Genomic DNA, 17,870 nt, shown 5'->3' on the forward strand with positions numbered 1-17,870 from the left:
ATCTGGTGATAACAGGTGTTTCAATTGCCCGTATGTCTTCGCACCCATTAAATTTAATAATGTTAGTGCTTTATCAGCCTCACGAATTTTATTGGCCTTACAATAATTTTTAACTCGTTCAACATATATGGCCCAATCTTCGATGTCACTATCAAAGTTGCTAATATTCCCGTGTTTAGGCATTGTAGTACTTTATCAGATTTGCAATTTCTCAGATTTTTTTTTTTTTACTGTTATCCAAGATGGCGGCTTCCCGCTCTTGCCGTCGTCCTCCGCCCACAAAATGGCGGTTTTCCCGCTTCTGCCTTCTTCCCCAGCGGTTTTCCCGCGAAAAATGGCGGCTTTCCCGCGCTTCTCGCTCTCCCCGCCCACTTCAATGGCGGTTTTCCCGCGCTTCTCGTCGCTGACTTTCAGCCCGACTGCGGCTCTTATCTCCTGTGCGATCGCTGGTGCGCCGCCCGCCCGAAACGGTTCTCAGCCCTTATCACCGGTGCGATCGCTGGCCCGCTAAGCGCCTCCCGCTTGAAGCGGCTCCCGGCCTCTGGCTCACCCGCTTGGCGGCTCTTGCTCGCTCCCTCCCGGGCTTTGGCTTACCCGCTCGCGCCCTCCCGGGCTCTGGCTTACCCACGAGGTTATGGAGGCTTCAGGGTCCTAATGCCTGTCGCTTCCAGTCGCTGGAAGCTGTCAGGATTTCTGCTGCCCTTCAGTTTTCAGTGGGGTGTTGAGGATTGGAACCTCTCTTCAACGTCCTGTCTTTGGACGAAGCCGCTGTGGAATAACTGCCGCAGGGTTCGAACCGACTCGTCGCCAGTGTTAAGTATGTGTATTGTATTGAACAATTAACACAAAGACTTAAATGTATAACTCAAACAGGTCTTTACTGGTTGGAGGTAGGGACTATACATAGGTCTTTACTTCATGCCCACAGGCGGGAACTGAGGGGGATCAGTACCCACAGTACTATTTATACCCCTATGGCCAGGAGTGGTACTGCGTATCACTACGCCCAACAAGTAGTGCAGTCCTGTCCATAGGTTCAAAGTAGCACACATATTACATACACAACAGCGAGGACTGTAAGAAGGCCTTTCGCAAAAGCAAGGCATTGATCACCTCAGAGGAAGTGTTGGCTCATTTCAACCCAACGCTACCTATTCGTTTAGCTTGTGATGCTTCTCCTTATGGTATTGGAGCAGTACTCTCACACAAGTTGCCAAATGGCTTGGAAAGGCCAGTCGCATTTGCATCCAGATCATTGACCTCCGCTGAGCGCAACTATGCTCAGATAGATAGGGAGGCTCTCAGCCTGGTGTGGGGAGTAAAGAAGTTTAATCATTACCTGCAGGGCCAGAAGTTTACACTGCTGACAGACCACCAGCCGTTGGTATCCATATTCAACCCTAAAAAGGGCGTTTCCATTATGACAGCGCAAAGGCTACAGAGGTGGTCCCTTTTCCTAGGGGCACACCAATATGACATAGAATACAAAGGATCAAAACAGCATGGGAATGCTGACGGTTTATCGCGCCTACCGTTGCCAACGGTAGAAGAGGCGCCTACAGTGGACCCAGTGGAGATGTTCCACTCAATCATAGTGGAATGTCTACCAGTAACAAATTCTACCATCGAAAAGGAAACGAGAAATGACCCGACTCTCTCATGAGTCTACGATTTAACGGTGAAGGGATGGCCAGCACATGGCGAACCACTGTTGCCAGCATTCTCGCAAAGAAGAGAGCAGCTGTCAGTGTGCTGAGGAACTTTGAGTGGATCCAGAGTGTTGATTCCACCCAAACTCCAGCATAAAGTGCTAAAGGAGCTTCACGAGGGGCATCTGGGTGGAGTGAAAATGAAGAACCTAGCCAGAGCGTTTGTGTGGTGGCCAGGTATCGATGGAGACATCGAAGAAATGAACAAGAGCTGTCTAGGATGCCAGAAGGTCCAAAATGCCCCACCACAAGCCCCTCTACATCCATGGGAGTGGCCCTCATCTCCATGGCAAAGGGTACATATCGACTTTGCTGGTCCATTTATGGACTCAATGTTCTTAATCGCGGTGGATGCACACTCCAAGTGGCCGGAGGTAATAAAGATGTCCTCCACCACCACGGAAAAAACCATCACAGTATTAAGGACCATATTTGCCAGGAATGGGCTGCCGGAACAGATCTGTTCTGATAATGGACCGCAATTTGTGTCCGAAGAATTCAGGAAGTTCTTAAAAAAACAATGGGGTTAAGCACTACACGTCCGCCCCATACCATCCCGCCACCAATGGATTAGCTGAAAGGTTTGTCCAGACCTTCAAGAAGGCCATAAAGGCCATGGGTAATGAAGACATAAATCTACAACATAAGGTAGATAACTTCTTGTTGGCGTACAGGAATGCAACACAAGGCATGAATGAAAGGCCAACTAGAACCTTCCAGATAGGTCAACAAGTTTTGGCCCGGGACTACCGTACCGAGAAATGGCAGCCTGGAACTATTTGTACACGACTAGGACCGCTGATGTATACCGTGGACATTGGTGAAAGCATAATAAGGCGCCATGTTGACCAGATCATAGAGTCATCCGAAAAGGGACAACCTACTCCACAACTCTATACGCCTAATGATGAAGCAGAGATACCCATAGTATCTACCTCCGATCCGGTGATACTGGAATCAGATGAACCCGACACTGGCATTCAAGCCGAATCGACCTTGCCAAAAGAACCTACTACACCACCGAAAACTACTACACCACCGAGGCGTTATCCGGACCGAGTCAGGAAGCCTCCAGAGAGACTGATTTTACATGAAGTTGTGTATATATGTTATGATGTTATGTTTAATGGGGAATATATACTGTTAAGCTAAAAAGGGGGGATTGTAGTGTATGTAACCGTTCCACCTTTAAGAGAACTATTTTAAGGGTTGCACTACTTTATCTTGGCTGCTGTATACTGTAATACCGGTGGTGACCACACCGGTATATAAGTGCTGTGTAATGATTTATTGGGCAGTTCCGCCCTGACCTTCGACTAGTAAAGACCTGTTAAATTTTACTCTTGTGGTCTGTGTAGTAATTCTCAATATAACACACAGACTTAACACTTAGGGAGTGTGATATTGTCAGAAGTGCTGTTTTTCCGATGATATATTATTCAGGCCTTTTTCGATGGCTGGAGTTGACAGAAAAGAACCCATAGTGCCATTCAGTGACGAGCAGGGAGTTATTCCTGGCCAACATTTCTCCCTCAAACAGGACCACCAAGAACAGATTAACTGCCCAGTTATCTTGCTTGCTGTTTGTGGGAGTTTGCTGTGTGGAAAATTTGGCTCCTGCATTGGCTCACATAATAACAGTGACTGCTGCTCTTCAAAAGTAATTAATTGGTTGTGAGGAGCTTTGGGGCATCCTGGGGATGAGGTAAGGTACTATATTAATGCAAGTTTTAAAAAATTTCTTAATAGGCTAATCTTTGCACAGTGTAATTTCAAGGGCCGCGATTTCGCCTTCTGAGGTGGGTCCGGTGCGGCCGGGGTCGGTGACGGGATGCAACCCTGCTGCTGGCTCCATCCCGCTCTGTGAAATGATTTTACGCTGATTGGGCTTGTTAAGCCCGCCCAGTGCGTTTCCTGACCAATTGAAGGAAGTGGGCCTGATGAAGTCACGTGACATCATCAGCCGGCTTTCTTAAAGGGACCATGTGCAAATTGTTTTTGACATTTCTACTGTCAGTGTTCTACGGCATTGAAGTGCTGCAAAAACTGACAAGCACTGCACAGAGGTGCATGGCTGCACCCAGGCTCTCCTATGATTCCCTCCATATGCTTTTTTAAAATTAGTTTTTATGCGATGTGGGCATCGCTGGCAAGGCCAGCATTTATTGCCCATCCATAATTGCCCTTGAGAAGGTGGTGGTGAGCCACCTTCTTGAACCGCTGAAGTCCGTGTGGTGAAGGTACTCCCACAGTGCTGTTAGGTAGGGAGTTCCAGGAATTTGACCCAGCGACGATGAAGGATCGGCGATATACTTCTAAGTCAGGATGGTGTGTGACTTGCAGGGGAACTTGGAGGTGGTGGTGTTCCCATGCGTCTGCTGCCCTTGTCCTTATACATGGAAGAGGGCGCGGGTTTGGGAGGTGCTGCCGAAGATGCCTTGGCGAGTTGCTGCAGTGCATCTTGTAGATGGTATACACTGCAGCCACCGTATGTCGGTGGTGGAGGGAGTGAATGTTTAAGGTGGTGGATGGGGTGCCAATCAAGCGGGCTGCTTTGTCTTGGATGGTGCCGAGCTTCTTGAGTGTTGTTGGAGCTGCACTCATCCAGGCAAGCGGAGAGTATTCCATCACACTCCTGACTTGTGCCTTGTAGATGGTGGAAAGGCTTTGGGGAGTCAGGAGATGAGACACTTGCCGTGGAAATTTTAGCCTCTGATCTGCTCTTGTTGCCACAGTATTTATGTGGTTGGTGCAGATAAGTTTCTGGTCAATGCTGACCCCCAGGATGTTGATAGTGGGGGATTCGGTGATGGTAATGCCATTGAATGTCAAGGGGCGGTGGTTAGACTCTCGCTTGTTGGAGATAGTCATTGCCTGGCACTTCTGTGGCGCGAATGTTACCTGCCACTTATCAGCCCAAGCCTGAATGTCGTCCAGGTCTTGTTGCATGAATGAGGACATGGACTGCTTCATTATCTGAGGAGTTGTGAATGGCAGTGAACACTGTGCAGTCATCAGCGAATATCTCCACTTCTGACCTTATGTTGGAGGGAAGGTCATTGATGAAGCAGCTGAAGTTGTTTGGTCCTAGGACACTGCCCTGAGGAACTCCAGCAGCGATGTCCTGGGGCTCTGATGATTGACCTTCAATCACCACAACCATCTTCCTTTGTGCTAGGTGGAGGGAGTCACAGCATGCAATGATATATCAATGATTTGGATGAGGGAACCAAATGTAATATTTCCAAGTTTGCTAACGACACAGAACTAGGTGGGATTGTGAGTTGTGAGGAGGATGCAAAGAGGCTTCAAGGCGATTTAGACAAGTTGAGTGAGTGGGCAAATACATGGCTGATGCAGTATAACATGGATAAATGTGAAGTTATCCACTTCGGTAGGAAAAACAGAAAGGCAGAGTATTATTTAAATGGTGCTAGATTGGGAAATGTTGATGTACAAAGGGACCTGGGTGTCCTTGTACACCAGTCACTGAAAGCAAACATGCAGGTGCAGCAAGCAGTTAGGAAGGCAAATGGTATGTTGGCCTTCATTGCAAGAGGATTTGAGTACAGGAGCAAGGATGTCTTACTACAGTTATACAGGGCCTTGGTGAGACCACACCTGGAGTACTGTGTGCAGTTTTGGTCTCCTTACCTAAGAAAGGATATACTTGCCATAGAGGGACTGCAGCGAAGGTTCACCAGACAGATTCCTGGGATGGCAGGACTGTCGTATGAGGAGAGATTGGGTCGACTAGGCCTGTACTCACTAGAGTTTAGAAGAATGAGAGGGGATCTCATTGAAACGTATAAAATTCTTACTGGGCTAGACAGACTGGATGCAGGGAGGATGTTACCCCTGGCTGGGGGGGTCTAGAATGAGGGGTCACAGTCTCAGAATACGGGGTAGGACATTTAGGACAGAGATAAGGAGAAATTTCTTCACTACCACGGAAGGCTGTGGAGGCCAAGTCACTGAATATATTTAAGAAGGAGATAGATAAATTTCTAGACACAAAAGGCATCAAGGGGTATGGGGAGAGAGCGGGAATATGTTATTGAGATAGAGGATCAGCCATGAATATATTGAATGGCAGAGCAGGCTCGAAGGGCCGAATGGCCTACTCCTGCTCCTATTTTTCTATGCTTCTATGCAGGGAGGTCCTCTTCCCTTCCCATAGGTGGAAGAGACCTCCCCAGGAGACCAACGCAGCCTGGTTGCACATTGCACAGGATGTCAGCAGGAGCTCCAGGCAGCAGTGGCACAAGCCTTTCAATTATCTCAGTAGATCATGAAACATTACTGCAAAGCCACACTTAAACTCATCCTGCTGTGCCTCTCATCACATTCTCATCACTCTGCCTTCCCTACCCTACTCCTGCACATCTTTACTCATACCAACTTACCTTGCACCTCCACCCACCCCTCTCTATCTACATTATCACTTCCCCATCTCACCAGCCACCCCTCACACTCACCCTCATCCTAGTCCAATTAAAGCAACTAAAAGCACACAAGAGTGGGCACTTGGGTGTTTTAGCCAATGTTCATGTGAAATTTCTGTTTATGTGCTGTCAAACATTGAAATCTTTATTTTCAACACTTTGCCTTCGTGGACAGATTTGTGTGCATCTTTGGAAGTGGCTTAGTGAGTTGCAGTGAATGGCGAGACATAATGGTACCCCCCATAATGGTCATGAGTGTGAAAGGAATGGCTTGGACAATGTAGGGATGCTTTATGGTGTTGGTATGAGGTAGTGCCAACCTGGCGCATCATGTGGCAGCCAGTGTGTACAGCGTCAAGTGAAGTGAATCTGGCCATGGTGAGGCCATCCCTGGCGTCCTGGACAGCAATGTGGTCAGGTGATGATGTCCTGTGTCCTGTGCAGCACCAGCTGACTGCGGAGAAGGTTGATGTGGATGTTGGTGCTGCTGGTGTGCCTGGTGCTGCTGGTGTTGGGGCTGATCGTGGTGGGATTCTGAGGACCAAGGGGTGATTTTTTTCAAGGACTATGATGTTGATGGAATAGATTGCAGGTGAGGTTGAGATGACAGAAGCGATCTGTCAATGGTGAGAGAGGTTGTTCCAATGAGGTGACACTGGATAGAGAGTTAGCTCCACACACTTGCAAGCTGCATAAAGCTCAATCTATCTTCCAAATGCAGTAACAGCTTCTGACCTTGGAAAGTGAACACCTATAAAATGGGAGCTATTATGGACCATTTGCAGCTGTAAAGTTAGTAAATCATCCCATGCTGACACAACACCCAACCCCCTTACTTCTACTTGATCCCCGAGCAGCGGGGAAGCCATTGGCGAACTCGAAAAATCTAAAAGTAAGCATAAAATACTAGTTAATTGCCTCTTAATAATCTCTCTAATGATGTAAATTGCACCCCCCCCCCCAACCACTTGCTGTCGGGTCTGTTCAGCGATGACCGACCCAACATCTTAGAGACTAGCGTGGAGGCGGGTAAGAACATAAGAACATAAGAAATAGGAGCAGGAGTAGGCCAATCGGCCCCTCGAGCCCGCTCCGCCATCCAATAAGATCATGGCTGATCTGATCCCAACCGCCAATCTACTATCACAGAACCATCTCCTGAATCTAACAGAATTAGACACACGAAATAGGAGCAGGATCAGGCTACACGGCCCCTGGGCCCGCTCCGCTACCCACAGGGCCATGACCGACCCGAACCTAGACTCATGTCCAAATTCCTGCCCACTCCCCATAACCCTTTATTACCTTTACTTCTAGGAAACTGTCTATTTCTGTTTTAAATTTATGTAATGATGTAGCTTCTACAGCTTTTTGGGGCAGCATATTCCATGGACCTACCACCCTCTGAGTCAAGTAGTTCCTCCTCATCTCAGTTTTGAAAGAGCAGCCCCTTATTCTAAGACTATGCCCCCTAGTTCTAGTTTCACCCATCATCGGGAACATCCTCCCCGCATTCACCCGATCCAACCCCTTCACAATCTTATATGTTTCAATAAGATCGCCTCTCATTCTTCTGAACTCCAATGAGTAGAGTCCCAATCTACTCAACCTCTCCTCATATGTCCAGCCCTCATCCCCAGGATTAACCAAGTGAACCTTCTTTGTACTGACTCGAGAGCAAGTATGTCTTTTCTTAAGTATGGACACCAAAACTGTATGCAGTATTCCAGGTGCGGTCTCACCAATACATTTTACAACTGAAGCAATACCTCCCTATTTTTATATTCTATCCCCCTAGCAATGAAAGCCAACATTCCATTGGCCTTCTTAATCACTTGGTGCACCTGCATACTAACCTTTTGAGTTTCGTGCACCAGGACCCCCAGATCCCTTTGTACTTCAGTACTTTCCAGTTTCTTGCCATTAAGATAATAACTTGCTCGACGATTTTTCCTGCCAAAGTGCATAATCTCACACTTTCCAGTATTGTATTCCATCTGCCAAATCTCTGCCCACTTAGCCTGTCTATGTCCCTTTGCAGGTTTTTTATGTCCTCCTCACTCACTACTTTCCCTCCCATCTTAGTATCATCTGCAAACTTTGATATGTTACACTTGGTCCCCTCCTCCAAATCGTTAATATAGATTGTAAAGAGTTGGGGACCCAGCACTGACCCCTGTGGAACACTACTAGTTACTGATTGCCAGTCCGAGAATGAACTATTTATCCCAACTCTCTGCCTTCTATTAGCTAGCCAATCCTCTATCCATGCCAGAATATTACCCCCTATCCCGTGATTTTTTATCTTAAGCAATAATCTTTTGTGTGGCACCTTGTCAAATGCCTTTTGGAAGTCTAAATACACTACGTCCACTGGTTCCCCTTTATCCACCCTATATGTTACTTCCTCAAAGAACTCCAGCAAATACTGACTGTGTCCTATTAAATTATGATTATCCAAATGTCCTGTTACTGTCTCCTTAATAATGGACTCCAATATTTTACCTACCACAGATGTTAGGCTAACCGGTCTATAGTTTCCAGCCTTCTGTCTACTGCCCTTTTTAAATAAGGGCGTTACATTAGCAGTTTTCCAGTCTGCCGGGACCTTTGCTGAGTCCAGGGAGTTTTGGAAAATTATTACCAATGCATCCACAATCCCTACCGCCACTTCCCTCAAGACCCTAGGATGTAAGCCATCAGGTCCAGGTGATTTATCCGCCTTGAGTCCCATTATTTTACCGAGTACCACTTCCTTAGTGATTTTGATCATGTTTAGCTCCTCCCCCCCCATAGCCCCCTGTTTGTCTAGTGTTGGGATATTCTTAGTGTCTTCTACTGTAAAGACTGATACAAAATATTCATTCAGTGTTTTTGCCATCTCCATATTTCCCACCATTAATTTCCCGGTCTCATCCTCTAAGGGACCAACATTTACTTTAGCCACCCTTTTTCTTTTTATATAACTATAAAAACTCTTACTATCTGTTTTTATATTTTTTGCTAATTTACTTTCATAATCTATCTTCCCTTTCTTAATCAATCTTTTTGTTATTTTTTGCTGTCTTTTAAAGTTTTCACAATCCTCTATCCTCCCACTAGATTTGGCTACCTACCTGCTGTCAAAATAAAAACATTTTCCCAGCTGACCCGCCTCCAAACGCCCCACTGACCCCCCGAAAAATTCCCTCTGTGGTGTCTTCTCACAGCAGTTTGTGAAAGTGCTAAATTGCAGTGTCCCTTATGGGAATGATGAAATGGTCATTAGGTTCAAAAATAAAAATTGTCCCATTCTCCAGTGCTGTCGCTCTTTATCAGAGAACTCTGACATTGAAATATAATTTTTTAAATGCTTCCTCTGAAGCCAGTATTTGATGGGCCAGTTATACTACAAATACAAAATGTGAGCAGAACTCATCAAACTGACAGGTCTTCACATTTTGACAAGCGCTGTGGGATCAACTGAGAGATGTGGCCTGACATGGAAACCTGTGTTTTAGCCTTTTTTACTGTTAGTATTGTCCTGTTGACTTTTGTTGATATTAAAATGTATCCAGCATTTGGATGACAATGTGTGTTGAGCATGGAGCTTTTAATTTCCTTGATGAGAGGTGATATGGACCTGGCAGGAGAACTAGGTGAGTAACATCAGTATCCCTTCTTGCTCCATGCGCCAAGACCAGTGTTAAAAATTTCCCACGTCACAAAGATGTTCCATCCTCCCTGGATTGATGTTTCAAGGTTCTCTGTCAAATGCTGTCTGTCTTCCCATTCTTTATACCCAGGCTACTCCACACGACTCTCCCTGCAAAAAAACTCAACTCTTTACTTCTAGTTGAGTTGTATTTGTGGGATCAAACTCACATGCTTAGTTCAATCATACGATATTGTATAACTGACTTTAGTGGATAATTACGCATTTTTGCATGACTTTTATTAACAATGTAGCAATAAAATGGATTTTTTTTTTATCGATGACCAAACAAATTGAGTCAATCAAGTGCCAGGTAAGGATTTAGCGTTGGCTGTATCAAACGCATTCACACTGGGGAGCTCTTCATAGTGCTGTAAAGCTCACAAATTACAATGGATCTTACTACAGTTGCTGTTCATACTGAAGAGTGCATGTGCATAGTCAGCTGTTCGATGAGCCTGAGAACTTTCTTCTCACACCACCGAAAGGTGAATGATCCAGCTGGCACAAAGCACAAAATTATGATTTAGATATTGGTCCCTTGCTGAATTCTCTGTATGTTAACTACCAACTAATTTTAATTATTAATTTTACCTTCAGGCCAATAAAACTTTAAAGGTTCGTTATTCATTTTCATTACTGATTTTTAAATTGCTGTGTGTCAGCCACTGTGCTAAAGATACAGCTGATACTTCATTTCATTGTCCCGGGAAATTCTTGTCTTGTTTGGAGGGGTGGGAACAATAAGGAAAATACTGATGTGTATTTGCCACTAAACAACTGAACTTGTTTTCTTTGCTTTAATAAATGATCAGAATTCTTGGAAAAGATGCCTTGCTGAATAATCAGTTCCTCATTTATGATGCTTACAATTAATCAAGGGTGGAAATAAACCGAATTTCCATTCCTAATTGTGAATATAACTGCTGCATTCTGAACTGGAGAACTTCTTGACAGAATGAATGTTCAGTTGTGGAGCACAAGATTAAGCAAATGCTATTTCACAGCCTGTGATTTTGTCAAATTAATTACTGTACAGTCTATTTATCTTGATTTACCTTTTTGTATTGCCAGCAAAATGTAGGACAGCAGCCTGGAATTCAATGTGGTAGCAGTGTGATACCATTTGTTACGGTGTCACGACAACCATAGCTGCGCTGCACCTGTAATCCAAAGGCCTCTGAATGTTCTCACTCAATATCCATAAGAATATCTGTGACAAACTTTACCAAAGAAGCTAAGTGTTAAATCCTAATTTCTTTCTGTATTACCCTTTCAGATTTTCCATATGACATATGATTTTGCCAGTGCAGTGGTGAGAATATTTAATCTCATTGGAATGATGCTTCTGTTATGCCACTGGGACGGTTGTCTCCAGTTTCTAGTTCCGTTACTTCAGGATTTTCCCCCTGATTGTTGGGTGTCCCTAAATGGTATGGTTGTAAGTATTGTTACATTTTTTTTATGCATATTTCTAAGGCTTTCTTGAAAAATGGTCCTGGGCCCAGAGGCGAGCCCATTTAAAATTATTATATGTGTGTATGTGTGTGCCGGGATCATCCTGTGAAACATTTCAAGACTTGGGACTTGATTCTTCTAAAGACTGACATTGCATTGGTTATCTAAGTCATAATTTTGTGCTCAGTGTCAGTTTTGGGGCAGGAAGGACCTGTACAAGCCGGATGGGTAGCACTTGAACGGGGCTGGGACTAATACTCCCGTGGGGAGGTTAACTAGTGCTGTGGGGGAGGGTTCAAACTAATTTGGCAGGGGAGAGGCACTAGGATGTAGCAGCAGAGAAGAGAGACAAGGTGCATAGAAAACTAGGAGAGACCAACAGCAGCACAACAAAGAATGGTGCAGAAAGAGCAGGAATTAGATGGAGGAAAAAAGCAAAGCCGACTAGCATGGTGTGTTAATGCAAGGAGTGTTACAAATACAGTTGACGAGTTACGGGCGCAAGTTGACACATGGGGTTATAATATAGTGGCTATAACAGACCTGGCTTAAACATGGGCAGGAATGGGAACTAAACATTCCTGGCTACAGTGTATTCAGGAGGGATAGAGAAGGAAAAAAGACAGGACTGAGGGTGGGGACTGACAGTATTGGTCAAGAATAATATTGCACTTCTACAGAGGGACAATATACTAGAGGGTTCAAAGACTGAAACTATTTGGTTAGAATTAAGGAACAGAAAAGGAGCTATTATATTGCTGGGTGTTTACTATAGATCCCCAAATGGTGAGAAGGAGATCGAGGAGCAAATTTGTTGGAAAATTTCAGAAAAATGTAAAAATATTAGCGCAGTAATAGTAGGGGACTTCAATTACCCTAATATAAACTGGAGAGAAAAAAGCAGAATAAAGGGCAAGGAGGGTGAAGAATTCCTAAAATGTGTACAGGCGAGCTTCTGTACGTTTCTAGCCCACGGTGGTAGTATGAAATTGTCTAAGGAATAGGAGGTAGAGAGCAGTCCTCAATGGATGCATTTCTGACTGGAGAGCAGTATGCAGTGGGGTCTCCCAGGGGTCGGTGTTCGGACCATTGCTTTTCTTGTTATATAGAAATGACGTGGACTTGGGTACAGGAGTACAATTTTGAAGTTTGCAGGTGATACAAAACTTGGCAACGTAGTATATAGTGAGCAGGATAGTAGCAGACTTCAGGAGGACATAGAGAGACTCGTGAAATGGGAAGACACATGGCAGATGCATGCGGATAAGTGTGAAGTGATGCACTTTGGGAGGAACAACATGGAGAGACAGTATAATCTAAATGGTACTATTTGAGGAGGATGCAAGAGCAAAGGGGCCTGGGGGTGCATAATCACAAATTCTTGAAGGTGGCAGGGAAAGTTGATAAGGCAGTTAAGAAAGCGTATGGGATACTTGGCATTGTAAAACGGGCATTGAATACAAAAACAAGGAAGTTATGCTAAATGTTTACAGATCACTGGTTAGGCCTCAGCTGGAGTATTATGTACAATTCTGGGCACCACAGTTTAAGAAGGATGTCAAGGCCCTGGAGAGGGTACAGAGGAGGTTTACCAGGATGATACCTGAGATGAGGGACTTCAGTTATGTGGAGAGATTAGAGAAGCTGGGTTTGATCTCCTTAGAGCAGAGAAGGTTAAGGGGAGACCTAATAGAGGTCGTCAAAATTATGAGGGGCTTTGCTAGAGCAAGTTGGGCGAAACAGTTTCGTCTGGCAAGTGGGTCAGTAACCAAAGGACATAGATGTATAATAATTGGCAAAAGAACTAGAGGGGAAATGTTGAGAATTTTTTTCACACATGGATGTTAAGATCTTGAACTCACTTCTTGAAAGGTTGGTGGAATCAGATTCCATAGTAACTTCCAAAAGGCAATTGGGCATGCACTTGAAGAGGTCTAATTTACAGGATTATGGGGGGAAAGCTGGGACTAAATTGGGCAGCTCTTTCAAAGAGCCAGCACAGGCTCGATGGGTTGAATGGCCTCCTTCTGTGCTGTAAGATTCTATGATTCTATGACTTCTCCTACAACTGGTGTTTTCAGTTGCACTTCTGCTGATTTCTAATTGCGTGTATTTGTTGACTGTAGAATAATGACATTCATGCCACTTGAGTGCAACATGTGCTGACACAGGGCTTTTGATAATGTAATGCAGTGTGCTAACCCTGCATTAAAAAAAACTTATTTCCTGGGTTTTTGTCTCTCTCACTCCAAGTTATGTACCAATTGATGACCTTTTTTATCCTCTGGCATTGATTTACATAATACACATGGAAATAGACTATAGGTCTGCTGTGATTTAAGGAAATAAAGAGAATAATCAGGAGTTTGACACCAGAATGCTCTCCTTGGCTATAAACTGACACAGGAATCATGGGGACTCGAGCAACAAAATTTTAAAAATAGAATACAGAGAGGGAGAGGGGCAACCAGGAAAGGATGCTTTAGCCCCACATCAGTTTACATCAGGGTTGACTTTAACCCTGCTACCCCAGCAGAAAGTGGTGGGCAGTTAAAGATCAAACAGGTTACTTACCCACTCGCAACTCGACCCTTTCATGCCATTTCCGCTTTTAACCTGCAGGGTTCAGCAGGTGCATGAGGCATCTCACTGAACCAGGCGGGGGCCTCGTGAATTTAGACAAATCAAGTTCTTATTTTAACTGGGGCCTGAGTGGGGTAACTGCAGTCGCTTTCCTGCCTGGCTGAAGCGGGTTTGCAGCTGGTCCAAGTAGCCTTGGAGGGCCTCTTCTACATTCAGACCTGCTGCTTTGGGTCCCACAAAGGAAGTCGTGACCTTCCCCTGCCCTAGAATCTCCCCCCGCCCCTGCCCCCGACCCCCACTTCCCCCCCCACTTCCCACGCAGCCCTCCCGAAACCCTTTCTCCGCCACTTACGTGCAAGATGGGACCGGCCCGGCTACCCAATCATCCCCTGCTGGCAGCCACTCTGCACTCTCCTCCTGCCCATTCCAGGCATTTAAATGCAGCAGTTAGCAATGCCGTGGCTTCCTGCTACTGGTATCAGGTGGGAAATTAACTTGCCGGAGCTGTTTCCCACCAAAACCCGCTCCGAGTTACAATCCACCCCATTGTGTTTACATAGTTATAGAACTGAACTAAAAAGATCATCGATTGATTGCAAGCAGGATTTTTTTTTTGCTTTTGAAGAGTCAGTTAAACAGCATAGAAGTAAATTTTAACAAAATCAATCCATTGAACACTTCCCATCAGTATAGCTTACTCCAGACAGTTCAGTATTTGTTACCTGCCCAAAAAAATTGCTTTTATTTGAATTAAGCAACGTAAATAACGTAACAAATTGGGAATATAATGCTTAAAGAATCAAATTATTAGTTAATTTGACCTAAGTAACTTTGAAATAAGAGCAGACTGTAGACTGTATAACCAATCATTTGAACTCCTGCAATATGCAAATGTTTTCAGATTAAAATATTAATAAATTGTGAACAAGACAGATTGGCAAACAAAATTATTAAGCACCTCAGTGCTGCTACAGCTCATAGCATAGCTTCTCATTCATTTCAGTAGAGTGCAAAATGCTGTTGTCCCAACTGTTCATTTTAGTAAGATTGTTGGTCTTATTTTTCTGGCATAATTTTACAGATTCTGTACAACAGATATTTTTTAGGGCATCTGTTTCCCCCTGAAATGTATATGAAGCAAACTCTTCGTTTTGTGATAGATTTATATTGTAGCTACCAGTCTGAGACCAGACACAGCAATATGGATCCCAGCCAGGCAGTGGTTCATTTGGAAGTGCAGGCTTACCCACATGGGTCGGGCTCCTCTCCCTCCAAATGTTTAGAGAGCACCAGGATGGAGCTGACATGCAGTAAACATTTAAATCAGCTCCCTTCAGCAGGTTTCTGTGGGTGGGTTCACACTTGGGCCAGACTACGCTAAAGTCTTGTTTAGCACTTTAAATTTCAATGGGTCTCATATTCAAGATATCACCTCAGAACGAGGTTATTAAATCAGGAACAAAGTTAATTTGGGGGTTGTGTACATTATGGTAGTTGAAATACTGTCAAGGTTTAACACTTCCTTTCAAAGAGCTAAGGATAGCTGTAACTACCACTGGACCCCATCAGATATCTGGTTAAGTCTTATGACAATAGTTAGCTGAAAGAACATAATAAATAGGAGCAGGAGTAGGTCTCAAGCCTGCTCCACCATTCAATAAGATCATGGCTGATCATCAATCTCAACTCCACTTTCCTGCCCGATCTCCATATCCCTTGATTCCCCTAGAGTCCAAAACTATCTAGCTCAGCCTTGAATAAAGTCAAAGGCCTAGATTTTCAGTATAGACAGTTTTGGGGCGCTAACCTTAGCGCCCGCCCGAAGTTAGCGCCCGCCCCAAAGTAGCGCCCCGTTGCCGGAAATTCAGTGGCTTCGCCCTAAGAGGTTGGTGGAGCGCTAAAAGAGGCGTTCCACTACTATCTTTAGGCGCTAAGCCGGCGGTGCAGAGCGCTGCGCACGGCAGACACTCTGGTGCCAGTGAGCTCTTAAAGGGGAAGGGTGCATGTGTTTATTTGCAAAGGCAGAGTCTGGGGGGGAAAAGACGAAGAAAGACAAGGAGGATGAGGATGATGATGATGATGATGAGGAGGAGGAAGAGGAGGAGGAGGAGGAGGAGGAGGAGGAGTCTGGAACAACACACTGGTTCCTTCCATTATAGTGCAGGAGGAGGGCCCTTTAATTTGCGCTCCCCAGGGTGTGTTGCGTTCCATTTTACAAACGCACTGGACGCCAGCCGCACAATCGGGCGGTCCGACTGAAGTTTGGATTCGGGGCGGCCAAAGGGCGTTGCACGAGGATGTGACGTCATTTTCTGCGCGCGCATCCGGGCGGCCGCTAAACTTTGCGCCGGCGCTAACGGGCAACTTAATTTGGGGCGGGGCGCAAACTGCGCTGCGCCCAGGCGCTACACGCATAGCGCCCGAAAATCACTTCTCTTAAGGCGCTAACTGCTGGCGCAATCAACTGAAAATCTAGCCCAAAGACTCAGCATTCACAGCCCTCTGGGGCAGAGAATTCCAAAGATTCACAACCCTCTGAATGAAGAAATTCCTTCTCATCCCAGTCTTAAATGGCCTATCCCTTATCCTGAGACTATGCCCCCTGGTTCTAGATACTCCAGCCAGGAGAAACAACCTTTCAGCATCTACCCTGACAATCCCCCTCGGAATCTTGTATGTTCCAATGAGATCACCTCTCATTCTTCTAAACTCCAGAGAGTATAGGTCCATTCTACACAATCACTCATCATAGGACAGCCCTCTCATCCCAGGAATCATTCTAGTGAACCTTCGTGCACCACCTATAAGGCAAGTATATCGTTGCTTAGATAAGGAGACCAGAACTGTGCACAGTACTCCAGGCGTGGTCTCACCAAAGCCCTGTACAATTGCAGCAAGACTTCCTTACTCTTATACTCCAACCCCCTTGCAATAAAGGCCAACATGCCATTTGCCTTCCTTATTGCTTGCTGTACCTGCATGCTAGCTTTCTGTGTTTCTTGCACGAGGACACCCAAATCTCTCTGAACACCAACATTTGAAAGCTTCGCACCATTTAAAAAATATTGGGGGAAAAATTCAGTTGGTAGCGCCACCCGTTAGCGCCTTAAGAGGGCGCTAAGTGGGGCGCAAAGCAACTAGCGCCCGGGCGCGGCGATATCTGCGTCTCTCGCGAAATTGACTGGACATTTTGCGGCGGCACTAAACAATACCGCCACGATCTCCTGCGTCAGCAGATCGTGACGTCAGTCACGTGCGCAACGCCCCGTTAGCTCCCCGGACCGGAAATTGAGTGGCGCTCCCTGCCTTACCGCCTGCCGCTAGCAACGACAGGTTGAGGGGAGCGTTCTGCTGTCAGAAAGAGACTAGGGGAGCGCTATTTAAAGGCGACCACTTCCTGCCTTTTTTTGTCGGTGACATTTTTGCACCACACATTCTGAGAGAGAGAGAGAGAATTCTGGAGAGATTCAATGCTGTGTGAAGGAGTTTGGGTACTGAGCAGCACTTTGCAGGTTGGTTTTGATTTGCCCTTCCTTGTATCGATTTAGAAGAGACTGTGGGGTCTGCACTCTGAGCTCTTTCCCAGGGCCTCGCCATTGTTCTTTCCAGCAGATTTGATGTACAGGTCTCTCCAGGCCGAGATTCAAGGCTGCAATGAGCAGGATGTGGATGGAGAGCAAAATCAACCCTCCCCTTTAAGATAAAAACAGAAAATGCAGGAGAAACTCAGCAGGTCAAGCAGCATCTGTGAAGAGAGAAACAGATTTAATGTTTCAGGTCGATGACCATTTGTCAGAACTCCCCTTTAAGAACTGGATGGTGCCAGTGTGCCTGTGTTATATTGCTGACTGAAATCATATGAGCTTCGCCAGCACTCTGAGGTAGTGCCTCGCTCCTCGGCCTTAGCGCCTTAAGAGAGGTGTGTAGCGCCTGAATTAGCGCTCCAATCACCTCCAGGGGCGATAAAAGCCAAGTTTGCTG

At 45.5% G+C, this 17,870-nt stretch overlaps 1 protein-coding gene across 1 annotated transcript in view; it reads left to right on the plus strand.

The window, feature by feature from the left end:
- LOC147123421 (potassium/sodium hyperpolarization-activated cyclic nucleotide-gated channel 1-like) overlaps positions 1-17,870 on the plus strand; it is a 370,149-nt gene that overhangs the window by 168,066 nt on the left and 184,213 nt on the right. Inside the window, exon 3 of the mRNA XM_085972621.1 lies at positions 11,128-11,289. Coding sequence (XP_085828747.1) covers positions 11,128-11,289 — 162 coding nt within the window. The remainder of the gene's footprint in view (positions 1-11,127; positions 11,290-17,870) is intronic.

The sequence above is a fragment of the Somniosus microcephalus genome, chromosome 2 (genome assembly GCF_052327205.1).
Source record: "Somniosus microcephalus isolate GS21.2 chromosome 2, FLI_Smic_1.0, whole genome shotgun sequence".
Classification (NCBI taxonomy): domain Eukaryota; kingdom Metazoa; phylum Chordata; class Chondrichthyes; order Squaliformes; family Somniosidae; genus Somniosus; species Somniosus microcephalus.